At 45.2% G+C, this 15,441-nt stretch overlaps 1 protein-coding gene across 7 annotated transcripts in view; it reads right to left on the reverse strand.

The window, feature by feature from the left end:
• Window positions 1-808: 808 nt before the first annotated feature.
• The window catches only part of LOC142860014 (leucine-rich repeat-containing protein 37A2-like), a 51,640-nt gene continuing 37,007 nt past the window's right edge, over window positions 809-15,441 (reverse strand). For 4 of the 7 annotated variants that reach the window (XM_075990705.1, XM_075990704.1, XM_075990699.1 and 1 more), the window contains 7 exons: window positions 11,657-11,775; window positions 7,655-9,378; window positions 6,746-6,850; window positions 2,245-2,294; window positions 1,402-1,435; window positions 1,181-1,326; window positions 815-944 (listed from right to left, as the gene is read on the reverse strand). In XM_075990705.1, the coding sequence (XP_075846820.1) occupies window positions 848-944; window positions 1,181-1,326; window positions 1,402-1,435; window positions 2,245-2,294; window positions 6,746-6,850; window positions 7,655-9,378; window positions 11,657-11,775 (2,275 nt within the window). In that variant the 3' untranslated portion in view covers window positions 815-847. Of the gene's footprint in view, window positions 945-1,180; window positions 1,327-1,401; window positions 1,436-2,244; window positions 2,295-6,745; window positions 6,851-7,654; window positions 9,379-11,656; window positions 11,776-15,441 lie in introns of all 7 variants that reach the window. The other 3 variants (XM_075990701.1, XM_075990703.1, XM_075990698.1) reach the window with 1 other exon arrangement.

Here is a 15,441-nt window from a genome sequence, read left to right on the forward strand (position 1 = left end):
GGAACAATGCTGCTATGGTAGTTTGTTGGGGCAAATGGCATAAGACATAAAAGTCCAGCCCAGGGCTTGGCACTGAGTACACACACCATTCCAAGGGGGCAGCGGTGGGTGCAGCTTCCACTGCCTCCCCTGTCTTCAAGATACTCCCTATTCTTGTCCTTTAAGATGCCTCACTAACGACACCTCCTTTGCAACCAGCTCACTGACCAGCCAGGTGAGGACTAGAGGGCCACTGGCTCTGCTTGGACCCATAGCCAGCCACGCAGGCTGGTGGTTCCCCAGCCACACTGCTTCTCTGGGGACCCAGAATGCTGAGCATCCATGACAGGTGCCAGTCTTTGTATCACTGAATAGTCAGTATTTTTTCTGTGTTCAGTAAGCACATTCCCCATTTTGAAATCGTGTGTGTGTGTGTGTGTGTGTGTGTGTGTGTGTGTGTGTGTACGGGAGGAGGAGAGGAGTGTCTAGGTTCATGCATGCTATGGCAATCACGTGAAAGTCATAGGACAATATTTGGGAGTTGGTTTTGGCCAACCACCTTGTTGAGGCAGGGTCCCTTATCTGTGTTTTTGCTCTGTACTCCAGGCTAGATGACTTTAAGTGATTCTGTCTTCACCTCCTATGTTGCCCACGAGTGCGTCCATTACAGATGCTTGCTACCCATGCAGCATTTTTTTTTAAACTTGGATTCTGGATCATTGGCTTGCATGGTCACTGCTTTCACGTGATAAGTCATCCTACTGGCTCAGCTCTAAACTGCTCTACATCGATTTTCATTTACTTGTGTACAAAGGCCTTTGACACTCACGAATCTAAGCAAAGTAATTTATTAATAAATGATACCAGATCATTCTGTGCCTTCATCGTCATCTGCTGCTTCACTCTCTTCTGCTTCAGTGACTGACTGATTCAGGGCCGGCGGCAGCACTTTTCCCTTGACGTCCCTGGAAGAAGAGCAATGCCAAGACTTTCAAACTTTGAAATGAGGAACTTGACCTTAGCTTCTCATTTGAGCTAGACATTTACCGTGAAACATTTTGAATGGTAATATTGTTCTGTGCAGAGGACTCCTTGACCTGCATTCCCTCAGTCATGCTCTTATTTCGTATGTCATGTTCGAATAAATCTGTGAGCCACTGAGCATCTTGCCCTTAGCTCCTCATTTGAGCTAGACATTTACCTTGATACATCCTTTTTGAAAATCTCCTCCTCTCCAGAGGACTCCTTGTCCTGTAGATCCTGAGCCATGTTTTTCTTGCGTGTGTCGTGAAGAGGTCTATACATATCCCTAAGCCATAGTGGCCACCTTCGCCAGAAAAATCCTTCCTAGGAAAGAGAAAGGGAGACATTAGTTCTGTTAGCCCCACCTTCTCCAGCCACAGCACCGAGTCTCGGGCTTACCTGACTCTCACTGTCCTTGTAGCATTTCTTACTCCTTGGAAGAAAACACATGCAGAAGACAGTTAGTGATTGTGCTGTGCTGTGTGTGTGTGTGTGTGTGTGTGTGTGTGTGTGTGTGGTGTTGTCTGGGGACATCTCGGCTCTCCCCATAACAAAGATCACCCCAGCACTGGGACTTAACAACAATTCCATGCATATCTGGCTGTTGTAAGGCCCCACAATGCCCCTGGGGAGATCTCTGCCTGTGAATTGTCCTGGAGCAGAGGCACCAGCATGACAGTAGCCCCACTTATTCCACTGAGCCAACTTCTCCCTCTGAAGAAGCCACCCTGGGCAGGAGCCCTTTGCTCTCCTGCAGATCAGCTCTCACAGGCAGACTTGCTGAGGAGAGGGAGGGGCTGCTCCTGCTTGCCTAGCTGCTTTATCCTCCAAGTACAAAGCCCAAGTCCACAGCACAGCTCACAGACTCACAGGGTTTCACCCTGCAGCCTGCCTCTGCTGAGGAGTTGTAAGAGCAGTTTAATGGGCACAGCTAGCTGTGCATGGTGGATCATGCCTGTGATTCCAATCCTTGGGAGCCTGGAACAAGATTCTCAGGCCAGCCTCGGCTATGTAGTGAGTTCTGTATGCTGCCAGCAGCAGAACAGGCACAGCCTAACCTCCTTTCCTTAAAGAAATGGTGACAGTTGGAGATGTCTTTGTTAGTCTTGTGTCCATTTGCCTTTTTGGGGAGCCAGGCAAGACATTAGGGGAAATAACATTCTTCCTGAGTTTCCCCAATGAGACCCAAGCTCTCTGCTAGCTCTCAGGTTCTCTTTGAACAATTGCTAATCTTGTATTTACCCTGTGGACTTTTCTTCATCTCCACATCTTGCTGCTCTGTGAAAATAAATCTGTTTTGAAAGAAAACATGATCATGATTATAACAGTGACTGAAGTCTCCAATCTATATCTACTCCCTTTCCTTAGCTGACATCTACCCGCTGCTCTTCTCTTCTGTAGCACCTCATTTAGGGGGTCCCATGTAGTTGGCACTTAATATGGTGTATTGACCCTTTTACCTAAAATTAAACAAGTCCTAATAAAAACTCTTAAAAGTCAAAGAATATCTTTAACTTCATCAACGTATATACGAGAAGAGCAAGAGCAGAATGTCTCTGACCACAGCCACGAGCCTTTGTCTCTGGTGAGCTTCTGAAATGTAATATGGAAAATAAACATGGTATTGAGGAGGAGGGAACTATTATTGCTATTATCTGAAACAATGAACAACCAAAAAGTCCAAGACAATCGACTAATATTTCATTAGAATAAGAGGATTCAATACTGTTGGCTAGTCACAAAATACAGACAAAATACAGAGAGCAGGATACAGAGCCCAATAGATTTTGCACGTATCTCCCATACAAACTAAGCAAGTTCTCATTTATGATAGCAATGGAGATGGGCAGTGTTTCAGAACAAATGTAACTTAGGATGAGTAAATTCTCTGATGAAAATGCTAATTATTTTCAAGAACACTCAGAAATGACAAGCCACAGAGAGAGTTTCTGTCTAAAAACAAAAGGCAATCTAGAACAGCAAAAGCTTGTGGATCTGTCTCGGTGTAGAGTGCAGGGCCTGGTTTAATCTCAAAGAGGAGGAGAGGGAGAAGGAGGTGGCAGCAGCAGAGGCAGCAGTGAAGGTGAGGCATGTTGGAAAGGCATCAACCGTCAAAGTAGAACTGCAAATGCCATGTCGTCCTATGCAATCTGATCTTTTCCCCACTTCCGTGTATGTGCCCACATGTGTGGTGAATGTGTGGGCACATGTGCATGTGTGAATGATTACGGATGCTTGAGGTTGATGTTGGATATCTAGATAGCTCTTCCATCTCATTCCCTGACTCAGATTTCATCAAATCCAGAGCTCACTGATATGACTAGCCTCATTATGCAGCTCATTCTTGGGCAATCCTACGTCTGCCTTTGGGATGGGAATTACAGGTGACCAGCATGCCGCCATGTCTGACTGGAATTCCCCAGGTCCTGAGAATTTTAAATCTAAAGTCTAATCTTCATGTTTGTGTGGAAAGTGCTTCAACCACTGAGCCATGTCCGTAGTACAAACATTTATTTTCTTTTTTCTTCCTTTTTTCTCTTTCTCTTTCCTCCCTTCCTCCTTTCCTCCCTCCCTCTGTCCCTCCCTCCCTTTCTCACTCTCTCTTTCTTTTCCTTTCTTTTTAAACAAATAAGATCAGCTGACGTTTGGTAGGGAAATGTTAAGAATGATTACACAATGTATGGAAAACAGAACAGAGAACAGGAGCTTGCCCTGTCAAATCAACAGGAGTTATCCAGCAATGTGGGGCTCAGTTAATGTAACCAGCGGGAGTTACCCAGCAGTGTGGGGCTCAGTTAATGTACAAAGCAACTCTGATTAATGCTGTGCTTATGACTGGTGCAAGAACAACGTCAGGATTAGGTAAGCATCCAGATGGAGATGCATCTTAGACCAGTGAAGAAAGAGTCAATTAGTCAATATAAATTATTTCACATCTAGATATTCTTGTGAGGGAGGTTGGTCCCTGACTCAACCATACCCGCCAAAAATGAAATAAATTCTAGGCAGATTAAAAGAATCTATAAATAAGAGGCTGGAGAGATGGCTCAGCAGTTAAGAGCAATGGCTGCCCTTCTGGAAGATTGTGCAATATTCCTATGCACTGTGTAAATATATGTCACTGTATACACAGAAGGAGGCACAGGCCGGTAGATGAGTGGCCTCGGCTACAGACACTTTCCTTTTCCACTGGGTTGTTTTACCACGAAATATATTAACGCTTTGGGTGGTTTGCAATGGTTTCCTAGTACTCTCACACTCCCAGTACTTCCTGTTTGTCTCTGAGGGGGCGAAACTGACCAGTGAAGGGTCCGGGTGCAGGCTTAGGGATCAGGGGAATGAATGGGAGATTTACTCTTGGTTTGGCCACTGGGCCTAGGTGCTCTTCACCCTAGGAGAGGCTGATAAGCTCTTCCCAGAGGAGTCCAAGATTAGATCAGACAAAGAATGGAGAACTCTGTGCTGTGCTCAGCAGGCACAAGCCTTCTATCCCGAAGGATGTGGAAGACAGCGTCCAGACCCAGCAAAGGCCTCTGCCTATGGAGTGGAAACAGACAACTCTTCCCCCACCCCACATTCATTCTTAAAACCACTGCTATTTTCTCTCACTCATTTCTTCCTCATATTTAGTAAAATATGTTTCTTTAAGGTCAAAAGTATCTTTTAGTAGCTGCCCACGAATCCCCCAAATGACCAATTGTTAGAGTGATATTTCAGAAGTCTTAGTGTCTGGGCAGGTAGCACAGTGGTAGAGAACATACTTAGCTTGCACAAGACCTAAAATTAATCCCCCAAACCTCGCCTATACATGCAAATGGTTAAGAATAACTGGTCTGTCCATTGCTTTTCTCTATATGATACTTACTTTTTTAAAAAAAATATCGTTAGACTTTTTAGACAGTGTTTAATGTAGCACAGGTTGGCTTCAACTCACCATGTAGTTGAGGGTGGCTAGAACTCCCTATTTTCTTGCCTCTGCCTCTAAGGTGCTGGAATTATGGGAGTGTGCCGCCAAGCCTGGTTCTGTATGCTACTTTAAATATGCATTAGATTTTTATTTTTCTTTGTTTGGTAGTTAACTTAATGTAAGTTTTCTCCTCAACACTGTCTGAGTAGGGTCTCACCCCAACCTCTGGCATCCATTTTGGGATGTTGGATAGAAAGTTCTATTTCAAGCCCCCTCTCCTGGGAGTTGCTGCAGTCCAGAGTCCATCTCTGAGAAAGCCCGCCAAACGGTGACCCCTCCACAGAGAGGGTCAAGACCACTCCTATAGGCTATTTAAACTGCCCCTCAGAGAACAAACACATGTTCTCCCCAGTTTTCCTTCCTCCTCTCCATGTTCTGCCGGAGGACCACCCAGGACTGCTGCTATCCATTAAACCTGGGCTTTTTCTAATTAGGTTTGATCTGGTCTGATTTGGCTTATTCCATCCATCCGCAGAGAGGTTTGTTGGGCCAAAAAAGCTTTACAAACACCTTGACTATCTACTACAGGAAAATACGGTGTGCGTCCAGTCCTCACAGATACCATCCAAACGGGCAGAAGAGAATGAAAATGCGCGTGAAGGGCTGGAGAGATGCTTCGTGGTTAAGAGCACAGCCGCTCTAGCACACACTGCTCCTCCAGAGGACCTAGGACTGGAATTCCAGCACCCACATGGTGGCTCACAACCACCTCTAACTTGGTCCAGGGGATCCCACAACCTCTTCTTGCCTCTGAGGGCATCAGGCACAGAGGGGTTTTTCCAGGGCATGCTCCTCTGGGATGAAACATTTCTTCTAGGAGGGAAAGGGAAGGCTCACTAGACTCAAGCAGTAAATGGGAGGTAAACAAAAGGTCACAAGTCTGTAAAAACAAAATCATGCAAGATTCTTGAGGGCCCCTGCCCAACAGAACCAAGGGGATGAAGTTGCTGGGACTGGAGACTCTGAGCGGTAACTGCAGATGGAGACAACCGACTGTGGCAGGGGCTGGTGCTCTGCAGGCAGAGAGAGCCCAGAATTTGGGGATTTGGGGAGCTGCTGCTCATGTTGGGAGAGGATTTCAGGTGATGCGGCTCTTTTAGAGTCACCCTTGCTCCTTGTAAATTAGTAACCCTAATAAAGAGACTCACTGCTTCACCAAAATGGTGCAATGTTTACTGTGGTCTGTCATGGACTTTCTCGGTAAGTAATGTGTGTGTGTGTGTGTGTGTGTGTGTGTTTGTGTGGTCTCCCCAGAAAAACATCTATCACACAACAGTGGCGCACAGACATGCATGCAGGCAAAACACCTATACACATAATTTTTTTTAAGTACAAATAAATTCCAGCACAGTGGTGAACAGTACACTCCACTAAAGAACAATATAGGACTTTACAGAGATTTCCCTGGAGGTCACAACCACATTAGGTGTGGAGGTGCTGTCTGTACAGGGGCCAGAGGACATCCTCCCGGAGGTCATGAACTGATCCCATGCTGATTTCTGCCTTCTAGCCTCAAAATTCTACCATCCTCACTGACAGAGAACTCTCCACTGCTCCCACAGCCTCTCACAGCAACACCACCAGGCTGACACCAAATCAGAACGTTACATAATGACCTGACATTGAGGAGCCCGACTTCACAGAGTACCTGTGGACACTCGGGGACATTATTTGTAGACAGAGAGGGTCAGCGGCTCAGGTTTTCAGTTCGTGGCCTCTAAACCTATGACACAGACCGGGAACATGCTGGACACAGGAATGTATTGTTGTCCTTACCTCAACGAGAGAGAAAACGATAATCAACACTGTCGCTACTATAGTTACAGATATTGCCAAGATGACTTTGTTGTTGTAGCCGTATCCCGGAACTTCTTTTGTGTGCTAAAAAGTACAAGATAAATGAATAAATAGGCATTTCTGTTGCCAAATAATAAAGTAAAAAGAATTAAAAAAAGTAAAGGCTAATTGCTCAAAAGTCATTCTTGGGCTGCGCTTGGTAACTCATGTATATAATCTGGGAATTGGAAGTTAAGATAGGAGGACTGCCATGAGCTTGGTATCAACTTCGGCCACAAAGTGAGCAGGCTATTTTGGGCTATACAGTGATATTCTGACTCAAAGAACCAAGGCCTCAGGATGTACTTCTGTGGTTGAACCCTTTGTTTAGCTTGTACTAGGTGCTAAGTTTGATCTATATGGAACAACAAAACAATATTTCTTTTTTAAAAAAAAAAAACCCTAAAAACATTCTTCCAGGTGAGTAGCTTTCTTATTTATAAAAGATCATACTGAATGCAATATGCTACATGATTTTTTATAGTACATTTTATTATATTCTGTGTTTTAAGTCTGCTTCCATGTCTTAAATTTAGAAACGCAGTAAAAGTTAGGTGTGGTAGCAAACACATTTAAACGCAGCACTGGGAGGCAGAGGCAGGTGGATCTCTGTGAGTTCTGGGCCAATTTGGTTTGCATGAGAATTCTGGGAATCCAGGGCTACACAGTGAGACCCTGTCTCAAAAACAAAACAAAATAATACAGTACATATAAAAATACAGTGGGAATCATTGTGTTGGCTGGGCTAGAGTTATGCGGACAATACAAGATCTGAAGTAGGAGGCCCTGGTCTTTCTGCTTAAGTGACTGAAAGGGTACACAGGACCCATGTTCCAGCACCGTCCTCACCTGACTTTGTTCCAGATCCTTCTGTTCGCCTTGGGTTTCTGTGCTTTCATTGATGTAGTTCTCAGTTTTCCACTGGTCTGTATCCCAGTCGGCCCTGGACAACTTGAATTCTTGTTTCTCACTGAGAAGCTTCATCAGGAGGCCGGTTCTGGAGATGAGCTTGGCACAGAACAGTTGTACACGGGGGTCAGAGCAATCCATCTTCAAAGTCCTGATAACGTGAGAAATAAGCTTTCTCACGTTGTTGTTGGGGATGAGGGGCTGCAGCTGCTGGTTTAGCTGAGATTCAAAGCGTTCACCTGGTGACATCAGTAATGGGTAAGCAAAATCTTTGAAATGGTCATGGGAGTCAGACCCCAAGGTGAAGTCTAACTGTGGCTTGCTTGTTTGCTGAGCAGTTGGAAGTAAATCAGATGTAGACCCATTAGACTCTACAGTAGGATTCTCAGGGGGAATATTTTCTAATGCAGCTTCTTTAGGCCCAGTGAGGGCTGGTTTGAGGATGTTTTCTACAGTATCATCTATTGCTGCCTGATTTTCTTCAAGAAGTTTTTTTGTAGGAGGTTCTAAGGCAGCATCTAATTGTGAAAAAGGCTTTTCTGCATAACTCAGGTCTCCTAAAGATGAAAAGACCTCTTCTGCAGGGGAATTTACCAGGCTCCTCACTGCAGAGGATGCTGGACTCTTTGCAATCAACCGGAAATGATACTTTTTCTTCCTAAGGTTTCTATGTCTCTTTTCAGACAGTAAACTAGGGTTAGACCCCTTCGTTCTTTTCGCATTGGCATTTGCACTTTCTAAAACAAAAATGGTGTAAGACAAGTCTTTTCGTCTGTCTATGAACTCAGGCAGCGATTTTGTAGTGGGAGTCTTGTCCACCAGTGACTCTGCTGTGGAAGAAGACACTGCCTCCCCATGCTCCTTTCTGAGCAAGGGCTCTTGGTGGGAGGAATTTTCTACTAAAGTCTTGGGCTTCTGAACCAGACTGAGCTGCTGCAACTCCGCTGTGGGTGGGCTCCCGAGCTGTCCGTCTTTGGCAATACTCTCCATAGGCGTCTGGACACTCTGCTTGTTCCACAGGCTCTTGTCAGTCACTCCCTTAAAGTGCCTTTTCTGTATGCTTCCTGTCCCCTTGAGTACTCTGTTCAGGCTGTGGAGTCTTTTCTCTGCCTTGTCAATTTCTGCAAGACTGTTTTCCTCTGCCTGGGCAGGTGCCCATCTCTTTCGTTGTTTAAATTTGGGACTCAAGTGGCCAGACTGCTGCATAAGCATGGCAGTTTTCTCTTTCTTCCTAACCTCACCAATCTCTGCATCTAACAAATTCTCTAGAAAATAAAGTTTATTCAGTTTATTTTTGTAAGCCATCTTATTTGCTTTTGGTACAGGGTTAAGAGCAAGCCTCCTTGAATCATTTTTGTAGGATTCCAGTGAACTGTCTGCATTTTGTACATTAGAAAACAGTAGTTTTATGAATGGTAACAATGTCGACACCACATCTTCCAGATTTCCCTCTGAGAAATATGGCAGTATGTAATTCAGGGCACTAATCACATCGCTTTCATCGTTAAAGTCGAGCTGCTCGTCCATGAAGCCTGAAGAGCTAAGATCATCTTTTTCTGAATAGGCTCTCTCTGGTTCAATAGTGACCTCAGTGCTGGTGTTCTCCTTCCGGGCCTGCAACACCTTCATGAATGGTCCTTCGGGGTTTCCTATAGATGCTTCAACTGTCAAAGATGGAGAGATTGCTTTGGGTCAGAAAATGCTGGCAGCCCTTTTTCAGTCCACGGTCATTCAACCCAACCAAGTAAATCAGGGGCCAGCAAATACCGGAGGAAGTGAAGAGAAAACTAAACTCAAATTTAAACCTATGAATTGGCAATGACAACCAGAGAGGACAGAACTAGCAAACTAGCTGCTTAGAACACACAAGCGTGCACACAGGGCACTGACGGAGAGTTGTGCACGTTCCTGCCTCAGCAAAAGGGTGTGGTTGGAATCCAGGGTCTCACTAAATTGCCTATATGGCCTTGGAATGGCTCCTTTTGCCTCAGCCTCCCAAGTAGGTGGCATTAACACCATGTACCACCACACTCAGTTTAGAAAAACACTTAGAAAATCATTTGCTACCAGACATGGTGGCATACACCTGTGATCCTGGCAAAAAATTTCCAGAGTCAGAGACAGGCAGATCTGTATGAGTTCAAGGCCAGCCTGGAGTATCCAGGGAATCTCAGGCCAGTCAAGCCTATATAATAAAATCCTGCCTCAAGAAACAATCAAACAGTTAATTAAAAATCACACAACTGATCCGCGGATAGAAAAAACTTGAGGCTGAGCACAAATACAGAGCTGGCCAATCTGGGCATGTTCCATTAGGAGAGGCTGGCAGCATTTACTGATTCTAGAATGAGAAGTTCTTGGATTCCAAATAAAAGTGCATAGTAGTGTTAATAAAAAAACTGCAAAAGAAAACCAAACAAAACCATCTACACCTGCCCTATAGGTCAGGGGTGCTTGAGACCATGTACATAAAGCCAGCTTTAGACCACAGTGCAGTATATAAGAGACCACTGCAGCAAGGTGCCAAGCACAGTGCACATATAGTTGACATATTAGTCCTCCCATTCCAGTCCCTTTCTGCTCTTTTCATGTATGGAAATTTTTATATGTATATCCTTCTTTTGCTTTTTTGAGACAAGGTTTTACTGTGTGGTCCTGACTGTTCTGGAACTCATTCTGTAGATCAGGTTGGCCTTGAACACACAAAGATCCACCTGCCTCTGCCTCCCAAGTGCTCGGATTAAAGGCATGCCCCCTTGCAGCAGCCACCACCACCTGGCTAATAGGTATGTACTTTTAAAGGATTCATTTTACGTATATAACTGTTTTGCCTGCATTTGTGTGTGTGTACTTCATGTGTGCCTGGCCTGCAGAGGTCAGGCCAGGCACAGGATCCCCTGGAACTGGAGTTATGGATGATTGTGAGCCACAGTGTGGATGTTGGGAACTGAACCTTGGTTTTCTGCAAGAGCAGCAAGTACTTTAAACCACTAAACTATCTCTCTAGTTTTGTGTTTGTGTATGTATGCTCATTCATACATACATACATACATACATACATACATACATGTCTGTAAGTGCATGATGTATATGTGTGATGGTTTGAGTGTGGAGATCAGAGGGGAGCCATGTGGAGTTTGTTCTTTTCTTCTACCTTTATGGGGGTTCCAGGGATTGATTAAGATCACCAGATGTGTGTGGCAAGCATCTTGACCCTCTGAGTTATCTCGTTTGCCCACTCAACAGTCATATTTTTAAATAATGCATTAATATCTGAGAGTTCAATTTTCACAAGGGAGAAATTTAGAAGCTAGGGAGTTTTATTACGAATGAAGGAATAGAAATAAACAATTGTTAGTTTAAATTTTAGGAACATCACAGAAGGGGGCATGGTGGTAGAAAGCTTGTAAGAGCCAGAGGACCAGGAAGTCAGATGTGAGATTCTGTTGTCTAGGAGTGACAAGAAAGTTATGTTTATGATACCTCAAAATACAGTTGCCTACACACACCCAGAAAAAGCACAACACTGGCATCCATGTTAAAGGTCACGAGGTCCCACTCCTCGACAAAGAGCTGCAGAAAACTGAGGGCCTCTGAGCGAGGCAGAGTCTATCCCTCCCATGGATGAGCTTCCCAACTGGCTATCCAATAAAAGTGGTCAGCCATGCATCAGATACATACAAGCAACATAAAAAAACTCAGCAAGTTCTATTATAGATTTATGTGTTTATATATCTGTATATATAGCAATAATAACCAAGAAAAAGTCAATTTGAGAGGGAGGAGATATGGGAGAGGTTGGAAGGAGGAAAAGGAAGGCACGAAGGGAAGTGATTTAATAATTAATTTTAATTAAAATAAAAAGTAATTTAAAACGAAATTATCTTTACCAGTTAAACATTATATGTCAAAATTAAAACATTCATCAGGCAAGAGACTCACGACAATGTGTGGTGTTTGTCAGACATCCAGTATGGCAATGCAGTTTGACTGTCTTGCAGACAACCTCAATATCAGCTTTATATTTGCAGAGGCAGCAGGCCATATGTCTAGGTAAGATTCTATAAATGGAAAAACAGAGAATTGGTTTACTGGAAAAGCCTTACTGAGGTACAGAAGAGGCAGGCCAAGGCCACCACAGGGTTGCAGAGGACAGAGTTCTTGAGGCATGTTCAGTTGGGTGGGGACTCAATGGCAAATTGCTGCTCTCTGATACTGAAAGTAATCATGGAGGAGGACAGAGGTGTTCAACAGAAGAGCAAGTGTCGTGCGTGCGTGTGTGTGTGTGTGTGTGTGTGTGTGTGTGTGCGCGCACACCTATAACAAAGGTGACAGGAACAGAACCAGGTGACACTGATGGTAGAAGTCCCTCTCCTCAGCTTAAGTCTCACTCTGGGTTGGTCATGCACAGGAAGAAGGGCCTGGGCAAGCCTCCAACCTAGGGAGAATTTATTTCTGTTTAAGTGGAAGATACTAGAAGTCATCTTAAACCTAAAACTTCCTCCTTTAAGCTATGTCATGTAGTTCAATGGCATCAAGGATCACAACTGACCAAGCCTCATAATGTGCAGCTGAAAGAATAAGGGCTGGGGATGCAGCTCTTTGGTATGGTACTCCTGTATCAGTGCAAGGTCCTGGGCTTGATCTTAGAATTATACACACACACACACACACACTCGCCTCACAAACACACCACACAACTATATAAGCATACCACATACACACATACCATATGCACACATACACACATACGACATATGCACACACACATATACAACACACAATACACATACACACACACACATAGACCACAGTAAGTAAAATGTAATTGTAAAGAGAGTCCATGAATTGATAACAGTACTCAAAAACAAAAGCTGGGTAATTCTCCAAAAGAACACCAGTTAATAAATGTGTCAGTTTAGATCACCAAGTAACAATTGCTTCAGACAAGTTTATCTTTAGGCACATCCACGTGAAAGATGCTTGGGAGGACACGTGGTACGGCAGCAGTGAAGGCCCATTGAGGGGGACGCATGGTACAGCAGCAGTGAAGGCCCATTGAGGGGGACGTGTGGTACAGCAGCAGTGAAGGTCCATTGAGGGGGACGCGTGGTGCAGTGAAGGCCCATTGAGGAGGAAGCATGGTACAGCAGCAGTGAAGGCCCATTGATGGGGACGCGTGGTGCAGTGAAGGTCCATTGAGGGGGACGTGTGGTACAGCAGCAGTGAAGGCCCATTGAGGGGGACGTGTGGTACAGCAGCAGTGAAGGCCCATTGAGGAGGACGTGAGGTACAGCAGCAGTGAAGGACCATTGAGGGGGACGTGTGGTACGGCAGCAGTGAAGGCCCATTCGGAGGACACGTGGTACAGCAGCAGTGAAGGCCCATTGAGGGGGAAGCATGGTACAGCAGCAGTGAAGGTCCATTGAGGGGGACGCGTGGTACAGCAGCAGTGAAGGTCCATTGAGGGGGAAGCATGGTACAGCAGCAGTGAAGGCCCATTGAGGGGGACGTGTGGTGCAGTGAAGGCCCATTGAGGGGGACGTGTGGTACAGCAGCAGTGAAGGTCCATTGAGGGGGAAGCATGGTACAGCAGCAGTGAAGGCCCATTGAGGGGGAAGCATTGTACAGCAGCAGTGAAGGCCCATTGAGGGGGAAGCATGGTACAGCAGCAGTGAAGGTCCATTGAGGAAAACCTTTCCTTCTGGTCAAGAGGATGGGACTCAGATCTGGGACATTAGTGACACCATTCCAGTTGGGCAAGTCAGCCACCCCTGGAAGGGAACACTCCACAAGAAGGTAGACCCAACTTAAACCATGCTAATGAGGTGAGAACGGTTTTCTCTTAGATGAGACAATCTGTTCTCCTTCCCAGAATTCCTGGCCTCCCTGCGGTTGCTGTGGAGTTGCCACGCCCTCCTGAGTCCTTACTCTGAGAGCTGCTATTTTCACTTTCCTTCTCTTCGATCCCATTCTAGATGCTGGCAACAGCCTGATGCGCGTTTTCTAGTCCTTTGGGCCTGTCCCCCCCCCATGATGCTCTCTGATCCCCTTTAACTACGTAGCTGTTGGACTGGCGTGGTCTCCCCCTTTCCTCCTTTTGTCTGATACTTCCAGGCAGCAGCTGAGCCCACAGCTTGCTTAGTCTGTTTGTTTACTCTAATTGGCTTCAAGGTTCCTTTTGAGTCCATTCCTAACCCTAATTTCCCTGGTAACATGTGGTATCTGTAGTGGGGCTTCCCCAAATTCCCATAGATTATTTACCTTATAAGTACCATGTTTAGCCAGGTGGTGGTAGCCCATGCCTTTAATCCCAGCACTCGGGAGGCAGAGGCAGGTGGATCTCTGGGAGTTCGAGACCAGCCTGGTCTACAAGAGCTAGTTCCAGGACAGGCATCAAAGCTACAGAAAAACTTTATCTCAAAAAATATATATATACCATGTTTAAAACCAACTTAAAGAACTTCAACATACCACCTTTGGGTGATCGGATTTGACACAATAGGCCACCTGAAATTCCCGTCAGGAAGGCAGTGCCAGATGCTTGTCCTGAACTATTCATCAGGAAACAAAGACAGATTGAGATGCCAATCTATAAAACACACAGACATGAGTAAGAAGCCAGACTTGATGATCACAAGTTCAAAGTAACCTAGGCTACAGGAGGGACCCTGCCTCATAGCCAAAACGAAACCAAACCTCAACCAGAACACAGACACCTCATTCAGTGTGGACTCTGACTTAAAGTAAGCATACATGGTAAAAGGTCGTTTGCATATGACTAAATAGTATAGAACACCAACTAGTAAAGAGTTAAGATGGCAACGACACAAACAGCACTTGAGATGAGCTAGCAGGAAGGCAGGAAGGCAGGAAGGCAGGAAGGCAGGCTTGTTGGTTTTTTTTTTTTAATGGTTTTTGTTTTTCGAGACAGGGCTTCTCTGTGGTTTTGGAGCCTGTCCTGGAACTAGCTCTTGTAGACCAGGCTGGTCTTGAACTCACAGAGATCCGCCTGCCTCTGCCTCCCAAGTGCTGTGATTAAAGGTGTGTGCCACCACTGCCCGGCCAAGCTTCTTTTGTATCCCAGACTGGCCAGGAACTGCTAGTGTAGTTGAGGATGGCCTTGATTCGGAAGGACAAGTATTCACCACGATGCTGGTTTGTGTCCAAACCCAGGGCATTATGCACACTAGGGTTGACTTTACCCGCTGAGCTATACCCCCAGTCCAGAAGAACACTGTTTAAAGACATCATGTTTTCTCGTCCTCTGCTGGTGAGATACGCTAAAGATCATGCTCAGTGAGAGAAGATGGCCAAAAGGCCACTGTGGGATGTCATTCATGAGATGTTCTAGGGGAAAGAAAAGCTATAGGGCTAGAAATAAGATTGGTGTATCACAGGGGCTGGCGGTGGGAAGGGTACAAACATTCAGGAGGGATCCTTAGGGAGGGGACAAATGGTCTATATCAGTTCTGTAATAGTGGTTAGGGAACTAACTATGAAAGCTTCACTAAACTATGCATTTGAATTAATTGCATGAACATTATATCTCAATACCTCAGACTCAAGAAATAAGGCAAATCTCAAAAGAATTTCAAATACAAGAAATTATAAAGAAAGCTAGGGCTGACAAAAAGGCTCAGCAGAAAGTCCCCTGTCATGCAAACAACTTTGATCCCTGGAACCCACAGTGTAAGAAGAGAGCCATCTCAGAAAGCTGTCCTCTG

The sequence above is a fragment of the Microtus pennsylvanicus genome, chromosome 11 (assembly GCF_037038515.1).
Source record: "Microtus pennsylvanicus isolate mMicPen1 chromosome 11, mMicPen1.hap1, whole genome shotgun sequence".
NCBI classification, from domain to species: Eukaryota; Metazoa; Chordata; class Mammalia; order Rodentia; family Cricetidae; genus Microtus; species Microtus pennsylvanicus.